The 21,654-nt window shown below is 37.7% G+C and overlaps 1 protein-coding gene across 4 annotated transcripts in view; it reads left to right on the forward strand.

Moving 5' to 3' along the window:
• PIK3CB (phosphatidylinositol-4,5-bisphosphate 3-kinase, catalytic subunit beta) overlaps positions 1 to 21,279 on the forward strand; it is a 110,334-nt gene extending 89,055 nt beyond the window's left edge. For all 4 annotated transcript variants that reach the window (XM_014537480.1, XM_005863521.2, XM_005863522.2 and 1 more), the window contains 6 exons: positions 1,416 to 1,494; positions 12,039 to 12,206; positions 13,207 to 13,330; positions 16,990 to 17,135; positions 18,456 to 18,588; positions 19,827 to 21,279. In XM_014537480.1, the coding sequence (XP_014392966.1) occupies positions 1,416 to 1,494; positions 12,039 to 12,206; positions 13,207 to 13,330; positions 16,990 to 17,135; positions 18,456 to 18,588; positions 19,827 to 19,964 (788 nt within the window). In that variant the 3' untranslated portion in view covers positions 19,965 to 21,279. The remainder of the gene's footprint in view (positions 1 to 1,415; positions 1,495 to 12,038; positions 12,207 to 13,206; positions 13,331 to 16,989; positions 17,136 to 18,455; positions 18,589 to 19,826) is intronic.
• The last annotated feature ends 375 nt before the right edge of the window (positions 21,280 to 21,654 follow it).

Genomic DNA, 21,654 nt, shown 5'->3' on the forward strand with positions numbered 1-21,654 from the left:
TTGACTTCTACAGCTTACTTACATACATTGTTCTAATATACCTTCCCCTTTCCCCCTACAAAATACAAAGTCTATTCCTTTGGAAAAAGCTTGTGAAATACAATAGAATATTTCCAATAATATATTCATACATCTTATTTCAGTGATAACAATTTTGATATTGCTGCCATAGTTTTGTTTTTTAAAATACCTTACTGAGTCCTGGCAGGTGTGGCTTAGTTGGTTGGGCGTCATTCTGTGCGCCAGTTTGATTCTTGGTCAGGGCACATGTCTGGGTTGAGGGCTCTATCCCCAGTAAGAGGTATGCAGGAGGCAGCCAACCAATGTTTTACTCTCACATCGATGTTTCTCTCTTTCTCCATCTCCCTACTTCTCTCTCTAAAAGTCAGTTTTTAAAAAAATCTTGCCCTAATCGGTTTGGCTCAGTAGATAGAGCATCGGCCTGCGGACTCAAGGGTCCCAGGTTCGATTCCGGTCAAGGGCATGTACCTTGGTTGTGGGCACATCCCCAGTGGGAGATGTGCAGGAGGCAGCTGATCGATGTTTCTCTCTCATCGATGTTTCTAACTCTCATCCCTCTCCCTTCCTCTCTGTAAAAAATAAATAAAATATATTTAAAAAAGAAAAAGAAAAAAAAATCTTTAAAAAACACAACAAAAACCTTACTGGCCCATACTTTATAACGGGAATGCCTCTGAAGTAATCACACCAAGTGCTACTACTTATTAGTTGTGTGACTGCAGACAAGTCATGCAAAATTCATTGAGCTTCAGATTCTTCATGTACATGAGGATTATAGCATGTGTATGTTGGGTTATTAACAGGAATTAAGTGAGATAATAAGTAAATGTGCTTAGCATAATATGTGCTTACAACTATTTTTAAAAGAAGTTGTTGTGTTTTGCCAGACATTTAACATCACTTGACCATATGAATGTCATTATATAGAAGTCACTACTTTCACAGCCTCTGTTACCTGAAAATTACCCCTGGACATCATAAATAAAATCAGCTATTACTGTTTTGTGAACGCATCATGCAGTTTATTACTTAAACAATTCTTGAGAACTTCCTGTGCATCCCTAAAATTAAAAAAGGAGGAAAAAAATTAGTGTGAATTCTGTGGATGCTTTAATATAACATTACTGTGTTAAAGCTGTATTATAATTAGTATAGTAGCTTACACATGGTAAACTAAAATATTTTTACACTCCATTTTTGAAGTAGTGTTACTGGGACATGCTAATCAACAAACCTCTTAATGAATATGGTCAACATTAAAACTTTGGGGGAAAAATTATCAGAACATTTGCCAATGGTTTTAATTAATTCTGGCTGCATCAGCTAATCTTAAATTAATGTTAGCAGTCATAAAATGGAAAACATTTGTAATAATGCAGGTTTTTTTCTCTTAGATTTACGACAGGATATGTTGACACTCCAAATGCTGCGCTTGATGGATTTACTCTGGAAAGAAGCCGGTCTGGATCTTCGGTGAGATTTCTAGTGAATTGTTGTTATTATTTTCTTAAATATTAGTTACAAGTTGTTTTTTTAAATATATTTTTATTGATTTCAGAGGGAAGGGAGAGGGAGAGAGAGATAGAAACATCAATGATGAGTCATCAATCAGCTGCCTCCTGCACAGCCCCCACTGGGGATCGAGCCTGCAACCTAGGCATGTGCCCTGACCAGGAATCGAACCTGGGACCCTGCAGTCCGCAGGCCAATGTTCTATCCACTGAGCCAAACCAGCCAGGGCACTAGTGAATTATTTTTGTCTCATGTTATATACCTTCCACAGCAGAATTTTTAAAATTTGTTGATTCCTTCCCTCCTGTTTTTATTAATTTTTTATAATAATATTTATGTACCTTTTTATAGTTTGCAGTGTACTCTCAAATATATTATCTTATTTAAACCTCATCAGGTGTAGAACTAGACATGTGATGGTGAATTCCGAAAGAAGGAATCAGTTTGCTCTCAGGGAGGAATCACTGGGGGTTATGGAGTGACAAGGCCAATGAAAGGATTGCCCTTCTTTTTAGCCTAGTAACTGTTTTCTCTGCCTTCCTGAGAGCCAAGACTTTTGGTGAACTTTTAGGGCTTTTAACTTACCACCATTATTAAAGGTAGACAGCGAGCAGGAAATGCTTATGGCAACAGAAAAAAGGAAACATACTAGATTCTAAAAGTTTAATTATTATCAAATATTCTGAGGTAAAGAGCAGATGATAATTGCAAATGAAATGTTGATGTATTTATATAAAAATATAAGATTTGAATGTCAACCAAGAAAATTAAAAGTCTGACCTCACACTAGGCATTATATTCATAATGAATAAGATGGGGCAGTGGTCGGCAAACTGCGGCTTTCGAGCCACATGCGGCTCTTTGGCCCCTTGAATGTGGCTCTTCCTAAGCCTTAGGAGTACCCTAATTAAGTTAATAACAATGTACCTACCTATATAGTTTAAGTTTAAAAAATTTGGCTCTCAAAAGAAATTTCAATCGTTGTACTGTTGATATTTGGCTCTGTTGACTAATGAGTTTGCCGACCACTGAGATGGGGGATAATAATTCTAAATATTTAAAGAGCTCATAAAAATAAGTATATTGGAAAAAGATATGAAAAGACTATTTACACAAGATATAAAATAAATAAACTAATAATTATGTGAACACTGTCAGTTCCAATATAAAAGTACAGATTACAGGAACAATTGGATAGTATTGATTTCCTAGCAAAGGTTTTGTTAAATGATAGTCTAGTCTAGGAGACTATTGGAGGAATAAAAATGCAAGTATTTTTATATACCACTGTAAATTAATATAATCCTCTGTGTAGCAAGTTTATTTAGACCCTGTATCTAATATTTCCAGAACTTACTTTAAAATTAGAAATGTGGAAAGAGATTTATGCACAAAGATATTTACTCTTGCTTTATATACAAATTAAAAAATTGGACTATCCTTTTGAATATTTGCTCGATAGTAGGATAACAGTTTAAAAAATTATTAGCTTTTCAACTATGACCAGATACCTCAAGGTATTTTAAAAATACTGTTTATAGAGAATTGCTAACAATTTGGAGAAAGTGATTACCTTCAAATATCAAATGAAGTATTTGATGCAAAAGTATTTTTATAAAATTGCTAGAGGCCCGGTGCATGATATTTGTGCACTGGGGGGTGAGAGGAATCCCTCAGCACGGCCTGCGCCCTCTCACAGTCCGAGACCCCCAGGGATCAGGCCTAAGCCGGCAGGTGGACATCTGTCTTGCAGTCCGGGACCCTTCGCTCCTTACCGCCTGCCTACTTGCTGCTCCGTACTGCTCAACTCAGTACTCCTTAGCGCTGCCACGGAGGTGGGAGAGGCGCTCACCAGCCTTGAGCCCAGCTTCTGGCTGAGTGGCTCTCCCGCTGTGGGAGCACATTGACAACCAGGGGGCAGCTCCTGTGTTGAGTGTCTGCCCCCTGGTGGTCTGTGCACATCATAGCGACCGGTTGTTGTGGTCGTTCCACCATAACGGTTGCTTAGGCTTTTATTATATAGATTTCAGCCATGTTAAAAATTCACTGAACAATGACACACTGATGTTGACAGAAACTAATGTCAATAGTCATTTCAGATGGTAGGATTGAAGATGATCCTCCTCTCCCCCCTCTTTGTGTATCTATTTCTCTAGTTTTCTACAATGGTAATCTCTTTTACTCAAGGAGAAAAAAACATTAAGCATGTTTCATGATATAGCATAGGTCCATACAGTTTTTAAACTTTTAAAATGCTAATTAATAATATTTAACTTTATCATTTACCTAATTCTCTCTGTATTTTTTTTAATTGTGGACTGTTTCAAACATGAAAGTATAGAAGAAAATTTACAGCAATTTTTATGTTCTAATGTCCAGATTTAATAAGCATATATTTAGCAATTAAATGACAGATGTTAGCATGTTTCCATATGTTGGCCAACTTTTTATTGTGCTGTTGGTCATCTGCGTGTGTTCTTTGGAGAAATATCTATTCAGGTCTTTTGCTCCTTTTTGAATTGGGTTATTTGTCTTTTAATATTTGAGTTATAAGAAGTTTTTATAGATTTTTAGATACTAGAACCCCCTATTACATAAATTATTTGCAAATATTTTCTTTTATTATACTGGTTGTCTATTCACTTTCTTGATAGTGTCCTTTGAAACAAAATTTTTACTTTTGATAAAGTCTAATTTATCTATTATTCCTTTGGTTACTTCTGTTTTTGGTGTTTGGTCTAAGAAACCATTGTCATGAAGATTTACACCTATGTTTTCTTTTCAAAGTTTTATAGTTTTAACCCTTGTAATGGAGGTCATTAGTTCATTTTTAATTAATATTTTTATGTTATGTGGCAGGAGTCCAATTTTATTCTTTTAAATTCTATATCCAGTTATCTTAGCACCATTTGTTGGAAAGATGTTCTTTCTTCATCGAACATCAGTTGACTAAACTTGAGAGTTTTTTCTGTACTCTAAATTTTTGTTGTTGTTAATCCTTGCCCGAGGATATTTTTCCATTTGTTTTTAGAAAGAGTAGAAGAGAGAGGGAAAGACAGAGAGAAACATCAATGTGAGAGAAACATTTTCTTCATTCTTTGACCTATCTTCAAATTTGTCTACTCGTTGCCTCCTGCACAAGCGTCAGAGCCTGCAACCAAGGTCCGTGCCCTTGACTGGAATCGAACCCGGGACCCTTTGGTCCACAGGCTGATACTCTATCCACTGAGCCAAACCAGTTAGGACTGTACTCTAAATTTTATTTCATTGATCTACATGTCTGTCTTTGTCATAGGCTTTATTACTGTGACTTTTTAGTAAGTTTTAAAATTGGAAAATGTGAGTCCAGCTTGTGTTCTTCCTCTGTTTTTATTTATCTGGGAATTTCTTAATTTCTCCATTGTGTTTGAAGAATAATTTTAATGGACATTGAATTCTTGTTTGAGTCTTTCAGCACTTTGAATGTCATGTCACCTTCTGGCCTTTAAGGTTTCTAAGGAGAAATCAGTTGTTAATTGTATTGAGAATCCCTGTCAGTGATAAGTCACACCTTTTTTTTTTTTTTAAATATATTTCTTTATTGATTTCAGAGAGGAAGGAAGAGGGAGAAAGATAGAAACATCAATGATGAGAGAGAATCATTGATTGGCTGCCTCCTGCACGCCCCCGACTGGGGATCGAGCCCACAATCCGGGCATGTGCCCTTGGCCGGAATCGAACCTGGGACCCCAGGCCAACGCTCTATCCACTGAGCAAAACTGGCTAGCGCGATAAGTCACACCTTTATTGCTGCTTTCAAGATTCTGTTTTTTAATTTTTTCCCCCATGTATTTTTTATTTATTTCAGAGAGGAAGGGAGAGTGAGAGAGAGATAGAAACATCAATGATGAAAGAGAAGCATTGATCAGCTGCCTCCTGCACGCTCCATACTGGGGATCGAGCCCACAACCCAGGCATATGCCCTGACTGGGAATCGAATCATGAACTCCTGGTCCATAGGTGGACTCTCATCCACTAAGCCCTGCCGGCTGGGCTCTATTTTTTAATCTTGACAGTTTGACTATAATGTGTCTAATCCTACTTGGTGTTTATCTCACTTGGAAATTGTTGAGCTTCTGGGATGTGTAGGTTGTTGTTTTATATCAAATTTCAGAAGTTTTCAGCTCTTCTTTTTTAATTTTTGGGGGTTTCTTTTTTCTTCTCCTTATAAGATTGCCATTATGTACTTGTTGGTATGCTGGATGGTACTCTACAGTTCCCTGAAGCTCATTTTTTTTCTTCACTCTTTTTCTTCATTCTTTGACCTATCTTCAAATTTGTCTACTCTTTCTTATGGCTGCTCATATCTGATCTGTTGTGTTCCTCTAGGGAATTTCATATTTAGTTATTGTACTTTTCAATTTCAGAATTTCTATTTGGTTCATTTTTAATAATTCCTGCCTGTTGACAGTCTCTTCTTGGTGATTCATCATTCTTATATTTTTCTTTAGTTCTTTAGAAATGGTTTCTTTTAGTTCTTTATACATACTTAAAATAGGTGTTATAAAAATTTTGTTTAATATGTTCAACATTGGGGTTTGTATGTCTCAGTACTTTTAAAAATATATATATTTCTATTGATTTCAGAGAGGGAGAGAGAGATAGAAACATCAATGATGAGAAAGAGTCATTGATCGGCTACCTCCTGCACGCCCCCTACTGGGGATCGAGCCTGCAACTGGGTGTATGCCCTTGACCGGAATTGAACTCAGGACCCATCAGGCCACAGGCTGATGCTCTATCCATTGAGCAAAACCAGCTAGGGTGTGTTATTCCTTTTTAACAGGAGAGAAAATTAAGGCTCAAAGGATATTAAATAATTTGTCAAAACTTACAAAAATATTAATTAGCAGAGCCACATTCAAATCCAGCTCTGTTAGACTCTAAACTTGATGTCTTTCTATTATTTTACCAGTCTAAACAAGAAAACAATTATGGTAAGTTATATCTAGTACCTCCCCCTTCTTTAAAAATATGTTTTTATTAATTTTTTTAGAGAGAGAGAAACATCATCAATTGGCTGCCTTCTGCATGCCCCCTACTGGGGATCGAGCCTGCAACCTTGGCATGTGCCCTGAATGGGAATCGAACCAGTGACCTCTTGGTTCGTGGGTCTTTGCTCAACTGCTGAGCCATACCAGTTGGGCTATCCAGTAATCCTTTATTTATCCAAGTGTTTGGGTACCCAGAAAATGTGTATTTTTCCCATTGATTTTCTCTCTCTCTCTCTCTCTCCCATTGATTTTCTCTCTCTCTCTCTCAGAAAGTTTTCTAGTCTTAAATCTTTCCAGGATAAACTTTTGCTGTGCTGTTGAGGTAGAAAGAACAACTCATAGGTATTGTTGTTTTCATGAGACTTGTACAAGGAAGAGAGATTATAGTTCATCTGAAAAAGACCTTTTTAACACCATAAATTGTAGTGTGTCATTTTTTTTTAATTAGGAGGAATTTCTAATACAGCTATGTAAAAATAGAATTAGTAATTTTGAGTAGGAAACAAGTTTTTTGGTCAACCACTCACTCATAAGAAATACTGCATAGATAAGAGGCATGGTGATTGTGTGAAACTCTGCCTGAGCGATATAAACCCAGAGGGATCTGGGCTGCCTCTTTTTTTTTTTAATAAAGTTTTATTAGCACACAGCCACAACCCATTTATTTGCAGATAGTCCAAGGCCACTTTTATGCTATTAATAGCAGAACTGAGTAGCAACCTAATAGTCTGCAGCATCTAAAATATTGTCTCATTCCAGCAAAAGTTTAGAGACCCTTCCAAAAACAGTTAACCCCAATAAAAATGTTTTTATTTGACTTATACCATAAAAAATGGGGGAAATTTTTCAGGCTTAGGCTAATAACTCGTTGATTCTTTTCAAATTCAGTGTTTAAACTACATAGTGGTCTCCTTTTGCTAAGAACAGATTCAGGCTATATGCCGAGTCTTATCTACCTCTCTCTATATATAAAAGCCTAAGCAACCAGCCAACCATTCGACCGGCCAGCTGGTAGCTATGACATGCACTGACCACCAGGGGGCAGATGCTCAACGCAGGAGTGGAAACCACAGGCATGGAAACATGGAACAGACTGATGAATCTCAGAGGGGAGGGGGAAGGGCAGGAAGAGATTAACCAAAGATCTTATATGCATACTAGAGACCCGGTGCACGTGGGGTCCCTTGGCCTGGCCTGCACCCTCTCACAATCCGGGACCCCTTGGGGGATGTTGGAGAGCCGGTTTTGGCCCGATCCCCGCAGGCCAGGCCGAGGGACCCCACTGATGGACAAATCCGTGCACCAGGCCTCTAGTTTAGTTATAAAAGGCTGAGCTAAAGATTTTGCCCTTAGTTCCATCAGCCTAATTGAAAGCCCCAACCAAGTTCTTTTCTTTAGTTTTGATTTTACATTCTGATCAAATGTGAAGTATGTTTAGCATTATCTGAAGTTCAGTTGACCTCAGGCAAAGGGAGGCAGCCCCATGTGGGACAGTGCTAGAAATAAACCTGGTGTCTCCCTAATGGGAAGCAATGTGTGTCTAACAAGAAAAAGGAACTTGTCTGTCTAGTGAGATCTTTGCTGACTTTTGGTACTCTGACCCCATGTTTAAAAAAATATGCAGGACTTTAATTCTTTTGAGTTCATTTTCAAACTAGTACCTTTTCCTCGCTAAACATTTTTTACTGTTTCTATAAATATACATGCTCCAGTGTTTCTATTGTGTTTGTTTTTCTTTTGGCCAGCTGTTCAGGTTAAACTGGGTCACGTAGCACATACTCTTAAGTTTAATCTAAAATCTAATGTAACTTCTATACAGCACTATTTTGATCAGAATATTTTAGTTCTTGTAACAGTGCCATTTTAGCTTGAACCAAAGTGCATATTTCTCATTTTCATTTTCCCCTGATGTCTTAAAGTACTCTTTTGGCATATTTAATTTCAAATCAGAACATTTGTAAGCCATCAATATGTTAGAACACCCTGACCTCCTTTGCTCAACAAATAATAGTTAGCCTTTTCTGTCAAGTCCAATATGTTTTCTACATTTAAATCTATCAGGCCTTTGTTAAAGTTGACAGTCCTCCCTCTTTACCCCCTCAACACACACATACACACCCACAAATACATGTGACATGTATAAATTTGGACCGTTGTCTTCATTGTGACCTACATCTGAGTTGCACTAATGGGGTTTACTTCCCTATTAAGAGAGCGGTGCTTTAATGACATTGGTATCAGTGGTCTCAGAATGAAGGGAGAAGATGGAATTAATGAAATCATTAGATAAAGGTGTTAAGCTTTCCTTCTTTGGAGGCAATGGCTAAAGTACCATTGAGACTTGGGTCAATGTGTCAGAGTCAAGGCCAGAGAAAACTTTCTATGTACCCATTCAGTGTAGGGTTAAGGAATTGCCTCCCCACAGTAGAATTTATTTCATTATTAAATTCTTCCTTTAGTGGGAAGGTAGCAAATTACTCCTCGGGTCAGAGAGTTAGAAAGGAAGGTAAACATTGCTAATTGTTGTCATGGCCTTTATAAGAAATGTAGAAGTTGAATGCAAAAGAGGCCCATGTAAGGTGGTCAGGATTTGTCCCCAGCTTGACTCTGTCAAACTGTCTTTCAGACAAGAATGTTTTTTCCTTCCTATTGTGAGTATTCCATCCTCAAGACACTGAATGCTTTCATCATTGCCTGCTTTTGAAGGGGAAGTTGTTGGATTTTTGCCCAGTTTGACTGCAAGTAGGATGGGAGGAGATGCAGGAAAGTGAGCCAGAGTGCACTTGAATCGGCAGTGTTTACTTCACATGTGTTGTGTCATGATAAGGATAAGGAAATTGGTAAAAAAAAAAAACAAAAACAAAAAAACTTTGATGCACCATAATTGCCTTTCTTATTGAGGGGCAAATTCTTAAAAGGAGAAATAAATTAATAATGCAGATGTAAAGCAGTCTATTGGTATATCAGACTGCCAGCATGTACTTTGACAACTCTGCTCTCAACCTTATTTTGCTAGAACTAGGAAAGTGCTTCAAGAGACATAAACTTGCTCAGCAGGTATGGCTCAGCGTTTGGGCATAGGCCCAGGAACCAAGAGGTCACCGGTTCGATTCCCAGTCAGGCCACATGCCCAGGTTGCAGGCTCGATCCCCAGGAGTGGGGGGTGCAGGAGGCAGCCGATCAATGATTCTCTCTCATCATTGATGTTTCTGTCTCTCCATCCCTCTCCCCTTCTCTCTCCCTCAAATCAATAAAAGCATATTTAAAAACAAAACAAAAAAACTGGCCATTCTTTCAGGTATTTTTTTAATTTTTAAAAAATATATAATTTTTAAAATATATATATATATTTATTGATTTTTCAGTGAGTTTAGGAGAATGACAGAAGTCTATACATGGCCTATAGAACCCTGCATGGTCTTTCCAACACTGGTTGTTTCTTGTCCTCACCTTGCTTTTGTGCTCCCCTTGCACTCTCCTCCAACCATGCTGACCTTCCCCCTCACAGAGACCTTACCTAACTCTTGGCATGTTCTTGTGGCACTTCTCATTCATACAAAGATCATATGTAGTATATTGTGCATGTGTGATTTGTGTCAATGAGAGGCAAATATTTTTGCTCATTTCTGCATCACCATCAGTTAACACAATGCTTGGCACATAGCTGCACCCAAGTACTTATTGAATCAATGAATTCCATCCATTCCATTTTCTGTAGTTATCAGACTTTTATGTGAACTTTTCAAGGTATCTCATTTCATTTTGGAATTGCTGTAATGATAATATAATTTTTAGAAAACTGGAGAAAATGTTCACAACCAGAATTAGAAAAAGATATTATAATATAAAGAATAATATAAATCACTAAGGAAAATATGAAAATTGTAATAAATAGGCAAAGATGTGAATAGCTAATTTACAAAAAAAATTCTTCTTAAAATGGCTAAAAGAGAGCTGAGAAATTTCATTTTCACTAGGGATCATAGAAATGCAAATCAAAGCAAAATGCTTCTTATCAATTTGGTGAAAATTATTTTGCACAAAAAGGAGCCTTACAGGTTTCTTTCTTATATATATTCAGTGACATTGGAAACTATATAAGGTTAAAAAGATAGTTTTGGAGCCTCATAGACATAGTGTTAAGCATTGGATCTTTTACTTAGTTAAATGTATGACTTTTTGCACATTTGTTTCTCGTGTGTAATATTGGTAACTTACATTATAGGGATTTTGTTATTAAATGTTTATTCATTAAAAATATTTGTTGAGTGCCTCCTTCGTGCCAGGCACATTCTCAGGCACTGAGGATTCTGCAGTGAACAAAGCATCCCTGCCAGTGAAACTTACACCCTGTGGGTGGAGACAGACAATAAGCTAATAAATAAAATGTACAGGGTACTGGATAGTATTGAGGTCTATAGAGGAAAATAAAACAGGGAAGAGAGAGCAAGTATTGTACCACAGATAGTGTTGCTATTTTAAATAGGATGATCCAGAAATTTCTCACTGAGATGATAACATTTCAGCAAAGGTTTCCAAAAGGCAAGGGAGTAAGTCATGTAAATATCTTGGGAAAGAATGATCCAGGCAGAAAAAAATAACACTTCTAAAGGAATGAGGGAGTATTGTGCCTCATGTATTTGAGGAACAGAAAGGAAGCCAGTGTAGTCTGAACGAAGTGAGCCAGGGGAGGATACTAGGAAAGGTAAAGGGGGAGTAGATCGAAGGCCTTGTGAGTTACGACAACTATATTGGCTTTCACTGTAAGGTGGGAAGCCATTGCACACATTTCGATCAGGAGAGGGACATAATATAAGTATATTTTAAGTGGATTATGTTGCTGTTGCATCTAAAACGTACTATGATGTGGAAGCAGGGAGACTAATTAGGAAACTTGAATAATTAAGGGTTGATGGTGACTTGAACTAGGGTGGTAGCAGAAGGAACAATGGAGGCAATATACATATTCATGATAGGTAAATGTTGGGCATGAGAGAAAGCGTAAAAGATGACCTTAAGGTTGTGGGCTTGAATCTGGACACATGGAATTGCCATTAACTAAGCCAATATGAAGTACTTATCTTGCTATGATTACCTTTTAGGTGCTCCACTGAGGGTTGTTTCCTTCCTCAAAATTTAGAGTAAAAAATGAAAGACTTTTATCTGATATACTTCTGTCCACCTATGTGAATTAAGAGAATATTTCACCAGAATAACTAGATAACAGATTTTATATTTAGCTGGCATATTGGAATACTAGTAAATTACTCCATCTGTTGGCCAAGAGATTTACTTCCTAACAGAACTCATATTTTTCCACAAGTGATAACAATACACTAATGGCAAGGATATCAATTAGTAGTAAAATGTTTTTAAAAATAAAAGAAAAAACTTACTCTGTTAATATTTCATTTAATAGATAATATACACATGTGGCTCTTTATTCCCATTTTTTTTTTTTTTTCCTTTCAGGATGTTGCCTTATGGCTGTTTAGCGACAGGAGATCGCTCAGGCCTCATTGAAATTGTGAGCAACTCTGAAACAATTGCTGACATTCAGCTGAACAGTAGCAATGTGGCTGCTGCAGCAGCCTTCAATAAAGATGCCCTTCTGAACTGGCTTAAAGAATACAATTCTGGGTTAGTTTATTTTGTTTATTATTTTCCTGAACAAACAGCCAAATAACTGTTCTCCCAATTAGAATCATCAGTGTCCTAGAGGAAATAGTAATGTATTTATTGCTTCATTTCAGGTTAGATCAAAATGACAAATAGGACTTCCTAAAGTCGTACAGATGATTAGTGTTGAATTCTACTTTATCTATATCTTAAATTCCAACATTTAAGTATTTTAAAAAGAACTTACAAGTGTTTGTTTATATTTATCAACTTCTATAATTATGTGAATGTGTGAGCTTAAGTGAGTTCTCAATGGATTTTTGTAATAGAAGTAAATGAGTTTGTAGACTGATCTCACCACACTAAAAAATAAAGTGCTTGTATCTGTGTTTTTCATGGTTATTGTGTTGGAAAGCCCTAATATATAGGAGATTAAGGAGTTACACAGTGAGAGGAAAACACTTTGCAAGTATTTTTACCTGAAGACCTCAAAATCAGGCTTAAGTTTGATTGACAAAAATCCAAGCTCTTGTATATATCAGTTTACAAATTTTGATCTTGTCTCTAATGGGTTTGTATTCTAATTTAGGTCAGTGACATGAATGATTGGAACTGCAATACTTAACTCTTAAATATGGAATTCTAGTGTTAGGTCACAACTGACCAAAATATTCCAAAGCCCCAGCATTATCCAGAAAAGCTAATGGTCTCCTCTCGTTTCTGTGCATATGAACCTGCCCCCATCTTCACTGAAACATGACCCCAGGACACGGTCATTTGAATGCCTGAAGTCTAGTCTTATGGCTTTAAGCCAGCCTGTTCATGGTCACTCCTCTCTGTCCTGCTTCTGTGATGACCGTCCTCACTCTCTTGGCTGAGCCAGCAAGTTCTGATCATATGGTTTTGGCAGCTCTGTGTTGCAGTTCTCACAATTAAAGAGGAAACAGGTGTGGGATTGGGTCTTATCTCACTCATTTGGAGACCAAAAACGTTTGTTGCTTGTATTTTTTCTTTTGTTCAGGGATGACTTGGACCGAGCCATTGAGGAGTTTACCCTGTCCTGTGCTGGCTACTGTGTAGCTTCTTATGTCCTTGGAATTGGTGACAGACATAGTGACAACATCATGGTAAAGAAAAATGGCCAGGTGAGCTGTTCCCAGAGTCTGCCAAGGGCCTCAGGGATGCTTACTTATGTACAGCACAGTCTCTTGTGAAACTCAGGCAGATTCTGTAGTGATTCTCGGAGTCATGTGTTTGTCTTTGATTTCCTGTCCTTTGTTTCACAAACCATCTGCTTCATGTATCCATTGGTTTGTTTGCTTAGGGTTAGGTGATGAGAATTTATTTAAATTTTTTAAATTATTGTGGTTATTTAAAAGTGACCTATTCTTTTAAATAGAGTAGAAGGAAGAGATGATGTACAAAATGTATTAACTTTAAATAAGATAACCAGTGCTTCAAAAGAAAAAAGTTGAGATTAAATTTGCTTGACCCAATTTCTCATTTAGAATATCAATCTAGTCATACATAGAAGTAGGGAGAAGTGGAGTATGAGTAATATCACTCTGGGGTAACCAGGGAACTAGACCAGGTTATTTATGAAGAAGCTGTTAGTTTTCAAATGAAGATTTTTTTTTTCAGTGTGACTTACGTTTTTTTGTTAATTCCTTTAATTAAGCAACATAGATGAGATATTTGGGATAATTTTTTCAGTTTAGCCCTCTTAGAATTCCCTGCCAGGAGAAGCACATTGACAATGTGTAGGTTCCTGTGTGAACTCTGGCTCTAGGTGGGACCCAGAGTTTTAGACCTCCTGAGAGATTTAGGTAGTTCGGCTTGGGCTTTGACAGTTGGACTTTGTGTTCACACTTAAAAGGATTCCTTAGGACGTCTAGTTAATCAGATTAAACACATGAATTTTTCTTCATTCTTTCTGACACTTCTGATATGATAGTAGGGAATAAGAAATATGTAAATCTAAGACATAAAAAGTAATATGAAAAGAGGCCCCCATTGGTGAAAGACATCAGCAGATTTGGGAATGATAGAAAGCATGAGGAAAAAGTGGCAATGACTTAGCATAGCTGAGGAAAATTGAAACCTGTGTACTTTTAGAGGAGTCTGTCAGTCTGAGAAAAGCTTGGGGATCAGATGCACAAGGCACTACAGAAGGTGTGGATGGGGGAAGAGGATGAAACACGAATTGGCAGTTTTTATGTGGAGCAATTAGGTGTGTATATCCCCACTCTCAGCAAGACTCTAGATCAGCGGTTCTCAACCTGTTGGCCGCGACCCCTTTGGGGGTCGAACGACCCTTTCACAGGGGTCGCCTAAGACCATCGGAAAACACATATATAATTACATATTGTTTTTGTGATTAGTCACTATGCTTTAATTATGTTCAATTTGTAACAATGAAATTGGGGGTCACCACAACATGAGGAACTGTATTAAAGGGTCTCGGCATTAGGAAGGTTGAGAACCACTGCTCTAGATGATTCTTCTCAAGAGACTCTGATTGGTTCCAGTGAAAAGTCCTACAGATCCTGCAATTGAGGTCTCCCCCCAATCACTTTGCAAGTAAGCCCACCAATTAGTCCTACCACATACTTAGAATTTTCATTCAACTTTTTAGCAACTCATTGTTCAATATGAATGGTCGGCCAAGCATTAGCAGAAATTTGAGGGAAGCCTCCACATAAAAAATAGACCAAAACAAACAAGAGGTGAAAAAAAAACTGGGAAAACAGAATAACTATAGTAAAAAAAATGATGATTAAAATATCAAAACAAAAGGAGCATTGCACCTATAAAGTAAGAATAGGATTCTGCGGGTTTTTTGTTAAACAGAAAATAGAATTCTTAGAAATTAAAAAGAGGGACAAATAAAAAGTTAACATAGAATTAGTGTAAACTAAAGATTAGATAATATTTATTGAACTCTTAACCTGTGGAAGGCACAGTTCTAAGTTCTTTAGTTAATTTCTTCAACCCTCAGGAAAACCTTATAGAATTAGTGGTAGGGTAATCACCACTTACCAGTGAGAAAATTGAGGCAACAGACATACCATTTAAATCCTGATCATTTGGCTCAGATTCTGTTTTTTAGCCACTATGCTCTCGGTTGCTCCTTAATATACCAAAGGAACTAAAACATCTGATAAATAGAAGAAAGAAGATCCAGTAATGATAGTGAATCAATCCAGGGAGGTCCACCATCACCCTAATAGGAGTTTCAGAAAGAAGAAAAACCAAGCAAATAATATAAAACATTTCCTAAAGCTGATGTTTATGAATATCCAGTCAACAGAGCACAAAAGTTCCCTTACATTGGATGAAAAGGCCCTCATTAAGGCCCTTCGCTATGACATTTCAATGCACCAGGCATAAAGAGACAGTATTAAAACCTTCCCAGAGATGCAGCAGGCCACATACTTGGAGTCAGAAAGACGGCTTCTCAGTAGCAATATTGGACACTATAAGAGAGTGGAAGTTGGCCTTCATAGTTTTTAGGGAAAACGAGCTCTAACCCAGCATTCTAATCAGACTATGAGTCAGGTATAAAGGTGGAATAAAGACATTTTCAATCATACAAGGTCTCAAAAGCTGTATCTCCTCTGCGTCTTTCCTAAGGAGGCTATCTGAATAAGGACATCCACCAAAACAGGGTATAAACCAGTAGTTCTCAATTGGGTGCTTTTGCTCTCAGGAGACATTTGTCAACATCTGAAGACATTTCTGGTTGCTATAACTGGGGAGGTGATATTCTATTGGCATCTAGTGGGGAAAGGCCATGAATGCTTCTAAACATCTTGTAGTGTACAGGACAGAACCTCATCACAGGATTATTGGGCCCAGAATGTCAGTAGTACCAATATTGAAAAAGTCTGGTCTAAACCAAACAAGAATGTGAAGTGGGACAGGAGTTGAAGGGAGAGCCCAGGATGATGGTTGTGCAGCAGCCCTAGAGAACAGCCAGCCCAGAAAGGAACTGTTAGATTACCTGACCATGTGGGAAAATGTTTTGAAAATGATTTTTAGATTTTTAAGAAGATTTTGGGAAGAATTAATGGTAGGGTCATAGAACGCTAAGTTAAAAAAAAAAAAGTTGTGTCAAGGAAAAAGATGAGCAAAAATAGAAATGTAGTCCTAGTATTCCAGTACCCACATGGCTTAGCTTTGAAATGCATTTAAGTAGTTGAACAGTATAAACATTGAATATTAATTTGATCAGAAGTTATGATATAATGTTCCAAATTGTGTAGCATTACATCAGTATAAGAGGACTAAATCTTTACCTTCCATAATAAGAATAGTAATCCAAAATTAGGAAGTAAAAAATAAGTATAAACATACTATTTAGAAAAATGGAGGCAGATATCAGGAAAAATGGGTGAAAGTGGGGAGATGTTACCACTAAGTAGTCGCACTCAAGATGGTGAGGCAGCTACTGGGGCAAGAATATACTCTCTTTGTTATGTTTCTACATATAGAACTATAGAAATAGTTCTGTATGTAGAACTATTTGGTTTTTTAAAAATCAGACATGTTTTTTATTTTGGATATATTTTTGCCTTTTAAAGATTTGCCTTCCTCACGGGGTATATGCATTTTACTGTCAGTTATTATTGAATATAAAAGACCTATAAATGTTAGACATGCTCTCTTCCCAAGAAGGCTGTGGAAAGAGAGGGCTCAGCTGAGGGTGGGTGTAGTGCATGTGGATATAGGACTGCTGAGATCTTGCCTTTCTATTTAGAACCACAAGAAAAACAAGGGAAATGAAACCCCATTTGTTTTCCAGCTCTTCCACATTGACTTTGGACATATTCTTGGAAATTTTAAGTCTAAATTTGGCATTAAAAGGGAGCGAGTGCCTTTTATTCTTACCTATGATTTCATTCATGTGATTCAACAAGGAAAAACAGGAAACACAGAAAAGTTTGGCCGGTGAGTATTGACCTCGTGTTAAGGTAAACACACCTAACGTTTTCTCCTCTGACCAGCTGGACTTGCATTTATTTGCTGAGCAGTATTTAGGTCTGGGAAATACTCAGTCTGCTAATAGGAGGCTTGGGGGGGAATTTGCCTTTTAGATCCAGGTTGTAGTTCAGATATACTCAGAGAAGAGAAGCAATGCTGCAAATCTGAAATAAGTTACTGTGTTGTATTCTAATAGTATACCACCTTTTCCTGTCTTAGAAAATTCTCTGAAACTGTTAAGACATTTGAGAGTGAGATGCTGAGGACAGGCACTTGGCTGTCATTCAGTGTGGAATACAGTACGGGAGCCAGGGTTCAGGGGTAGACTTTGTAATCTCTGATCTATTCCTCACTCCTTGTATGTTTCCCAGCACATAACTTGTCTTCCTGTCTTTGTTTCTTCATCTTAAAATGGATACAAAAATAATTAAATTTCAGGGCTATTTTGATGATTAGAGGTATGTTATATGATGTGACCAACTCATGTTATAGCCTTACCAAATAATTGCTATTATCATTTCTAGTTCTGTCTGGGTTTCTGCAGAATATACCTCTGGGTCCATTTTTTTCTTTGGAAAAATTAAGTTTGGATGGTCCTTTTGAATGACCATCTTGAGGAGCAAGAAAGATGGCAAGATGACAGGGAGGCCCAATGCAAAAGCATTGACATTGATTTCGGGGACATTAAAGAAATTAATCTCTGGAATCAGGCCACAAATCTAGAAGTATGTTCAGAAATCCTCATGGATTATAATTATCACTTTGTTTTATAACCTTTTTTTTTTTGCCTCATAGAATTTAAAAGCCTAAATTAAGTTTTTTGTTGCCTTTTATCATAGAATTTCTGTTTGGTTTTGGTTTTGAAAAAGATATGTGTGGCCTGGCCAGCGTGGCTCAGGAACCAAGACGTTGCCAGTTCGAATTCCCGGTCAGGGCTCATGCCCGGGTTGTGGACTTGATTCCCAGTGTGGTGTGTGCAGGAGGCAGCCAATCAATGATTCTTTCTCATCATTGATGTTTCTATTTCTCTATCCCTCCCCTTCCTCTCAGAAATCAATTTTTTAAAATTTTTAAAAAGGAAGGAGATATGTGTGATTTTAGAGAGCTTGATTTATTTTATGTAAATTTTAGTCCTGGCACAGTTTTCAAAGAAGCAAAACCATTAATTCAGTAGAAAATGTTCAGCTCTTGTGGAAAGCCTAGCTATGTCTCTCTTGTTTTCCTGTACTAAATTTGCTCTCTCCCCCTCTAACATCATGCTCTTGTGATTTGCTGCATCAACTAAAGGTTCCGCCAGTGTTGTGAGGATGCCTATCTGATTTTACGACGGCACGGGAATCTCTTCATCACTCTCTTTGCACTGATGCTGACTGCAGGGCTTCCTGAGCTCACATCAGTCAAGGATATACAGTATCTTAAGGTATAAACCCCTTTCTGTGTATATCGGAGTTCAAGTATACCTGCCTATTTCATTCAAATGTTCAAAGGGAATGGAACAAAGTCATGTTCAGTGAGATAGTTCTTACCAGGAGTGGTAGTGACAAACACTTGAGTAGCTGTCTTGCAGTAGTCATAAATTCATTTCATCTTCAAAAACCCTTTGGCAGAGGTCATATTATCACCCTACCTTGGTTTCTTTCTCATCATTGATGTTTCTATTTCTCTATCCCTCCCCTTCCTCTCAGAAATCAATTTTTTAAAATTTTTAAAAAGGAAGGAGATATGTGTGATTTTAGAGAGCTTGATTTATTTTATGTAAATTTTAGTCCTGGCACAGTTTTCAAAGAAGCAAAACCATTAATTCAGTAGAAAATGTTCAGCTCTTGTGGAAAGCCTAGCTATGTCTCTCTTGTTTTCCTGTACTAAATTTGCTCTCTCCCCCTCTAACATCATGCTCTTGTGATTTGCTGCATCAACTAAAGGTTCCGCCAGTGTTGTGAGGATGCCTATCTGATTTTACGACGGCACGGGAATCTCTTCATCACTCTCTTTGCACTGATGCTGACTGCAGGGCTTCCTGAGCTCACATCAGTCAAGGATATACAGTATCTTAAGGTATAAACCCCTTTCTGTGTATATCGGAGTTCAAGTATACCTGCCTATTTCATTCAAATGTTCAAAGGGAATGGAACAAAGTCATGTTCAGTGAGATAGTTCTTACCAGGAGTGGTAGTGACAAACACTTGAGTAGCTGTCTTGCAGTAGTCATAAATTCATTTCATCTTCAAAAACCCTTTGGCAGAGGTCATATTATCACCCTACCTTGGTGTTCGTGCTCCCTGCTGCAAACGGCATTTAAATAAAAACAGTAGGTCCAGAGGCATGGATGCATGGGCCAGACTGATAGATTTCAGAGGGGAGGGCGGTGGGAGGGATGGGAAGTGATTGACCAAAGAACATATATGCATAGCCCACAGACACAGACCAGTAGTGAGGTGAAGGCCTGGGGTGGGTGGGGGCTGGGTGGAGGTGAGAAAGGGGGGGCATGGGGGCATCTGTAATACTGTCAACAATAAATATAAAAATAAAAATATGAGGCGCCAACTTCATGTTGGCTGGGGTGGCATGGCCAGGTAAGCTCCCTGCAGACATTTGCATGTCACTTTGGAGCATGTATAAAATCTGATTCTGATTTTTTTTCCCCCCTTCAATTTTTAGGACTCACTTGCCTTAGGGAAGAGTGAAGAAGAAGCACTCAAGCAATTTAAGCAAAAATTTGATGAGGCACTCAGGGAAAGCTGGACTACTAAGGTGAACTGGATGGCCCACACGGTTCGGAAAGACTACAGATCTTAATGATCAGCCTTTTGTTTCATTTTCATTTTGCACTTGCACTAAATTGAACATGACCCTGCCAGAGATTTTATAAAGGGAATGAAATTCTGAATCTCAGTTAAATTAAGAACAATGCATCAACAGAACCTAATCTGAACAATCCCCAATGATCACCCTCTGCTTTTTGTATGCTTCCAAGATTCATCACGAAAACTGTCAACATTACGGATAATCATTTCCTGCTGACTTTGCACGCCAAGGAATGCTACTAGAGATTGTTTTTTGTCTTTTTAAATTTTATTTTCATTATTTGGTACTTTTCCAGAAAGGTGTAAATACTTCTTTTATGAATTGTGACCAAGTATTATCACTCAGCCAACTTATTCACACCTGGGGACTGGTGGCTGTTCTTATTTTCCAAATGAGGCTTAAAAAACGGTATCTTTCTTCCTTTTTAAATTGTGTAAACTACAAATTATAATATAATATGAAATTATGATTATTTTTCAAAAGAAATCTTTTAAACCTGTGGGAACATTAATTCTTTTGTTGATATTTATCTATCGTGATAGCATCATCCCGGCCAGACTTGCTGAAAATCTACTGGTGAGGCAAATATAATATATTTGCTGCCTATATATTTATAAAATTTCTAGAGAGAGTTCTGTATAAAAAGATGTTTCTTTGTTTTCCTTCAGCCTCTGTTTTACAGAAAGCGGAGCATTTCCCTAAGTTACTTTTTAGTTAATTATGTGATCCAGTTCTTCCAGCTGCTTCTGTACTGAGGCGCACATTAATACAGATTTTACTGTATCTGTGAAAGAGTTCACTTCATAGAGCATAATACTTGAGCAAATGTATCCAAGACAGAAGCAAATGAAAAGGACACTCTTATGAAATAAACTTCAGACCTAAAATTCAGTATTTTAGTAAAATGCCAGCTGTTCTTACTGTATTTATTAAAACTTATAAAGATGTGATTTTTTTTTAAGGATATTAGTTGAAAATGAAATGGTTTCATGCCACATGGAATTCTTTAATTTATTTGTTGAGGTACCATATGTTTAGGGTGCTAGACGGCAAATAATGTTGTTAACATGTGCAATAGGAACTACTGGTTTGAATGTGTAAATGGATGCTCTTTCTGAGTACTGGCAACATTCAGCAAAACTACTGCTTTTTCTCCAAAGACTATTGGGATCTCCAATCCTCATTGACGTGGGAAAGAAAACTGAGTATTTGCCCTGTGACTGAGTTTTCTATAGGAATTTCATTAAAGATTGTTTAATTTTGTTGTCTTCCTTCATGTTTTCTGTCAAATAAATGTGTGAGCTGGTTTCGGCTGCTCTTGGGGTGTGTGGGCCTCCTCTTTATGGGCAGACAGGCCTTAGGACCTTGGCACTGGGCTCTGAAGAAACAGTCAAGTCAAGACAGACCAACCTCAGGAATTGTAAGGCACACGGTCTCTTCCCTGACTTCCCTCCTTGCTTCCCTATCCCATTAGTACTATGGGAGGCCTCTGGACTTAGGTGGGAGCTTGAGCAAGAGGGTGCCCTCATCAGGTTTCCATATCTTTGGGAGGAACCCCGAGGTCTAGAAGGCCTCTTCAGTTACTCGGTACCCAGGCCAAGGCCAGGCCGTACCACTTTGGCACTCTCTTCCACAGGCAGATGCTCAGAGCAGGTCAGTTTCTTGGAAATAACTCAGCTGA

Source organism: Myotis brandtii, unplaced genomic scaffold, assembly GCF_000412655.1.
Source record: "Myotis brandtii unplaced genomic scaffold, ASM41265v1 scaffold18, whole genome shotgun sequence".
NCBI classification, from domain to species: Eukaryota; Metazoa; Chordata; class Mammalia; order Chiroptera; family Vespertilionidae; genus Myotis; species Myotis brandtii.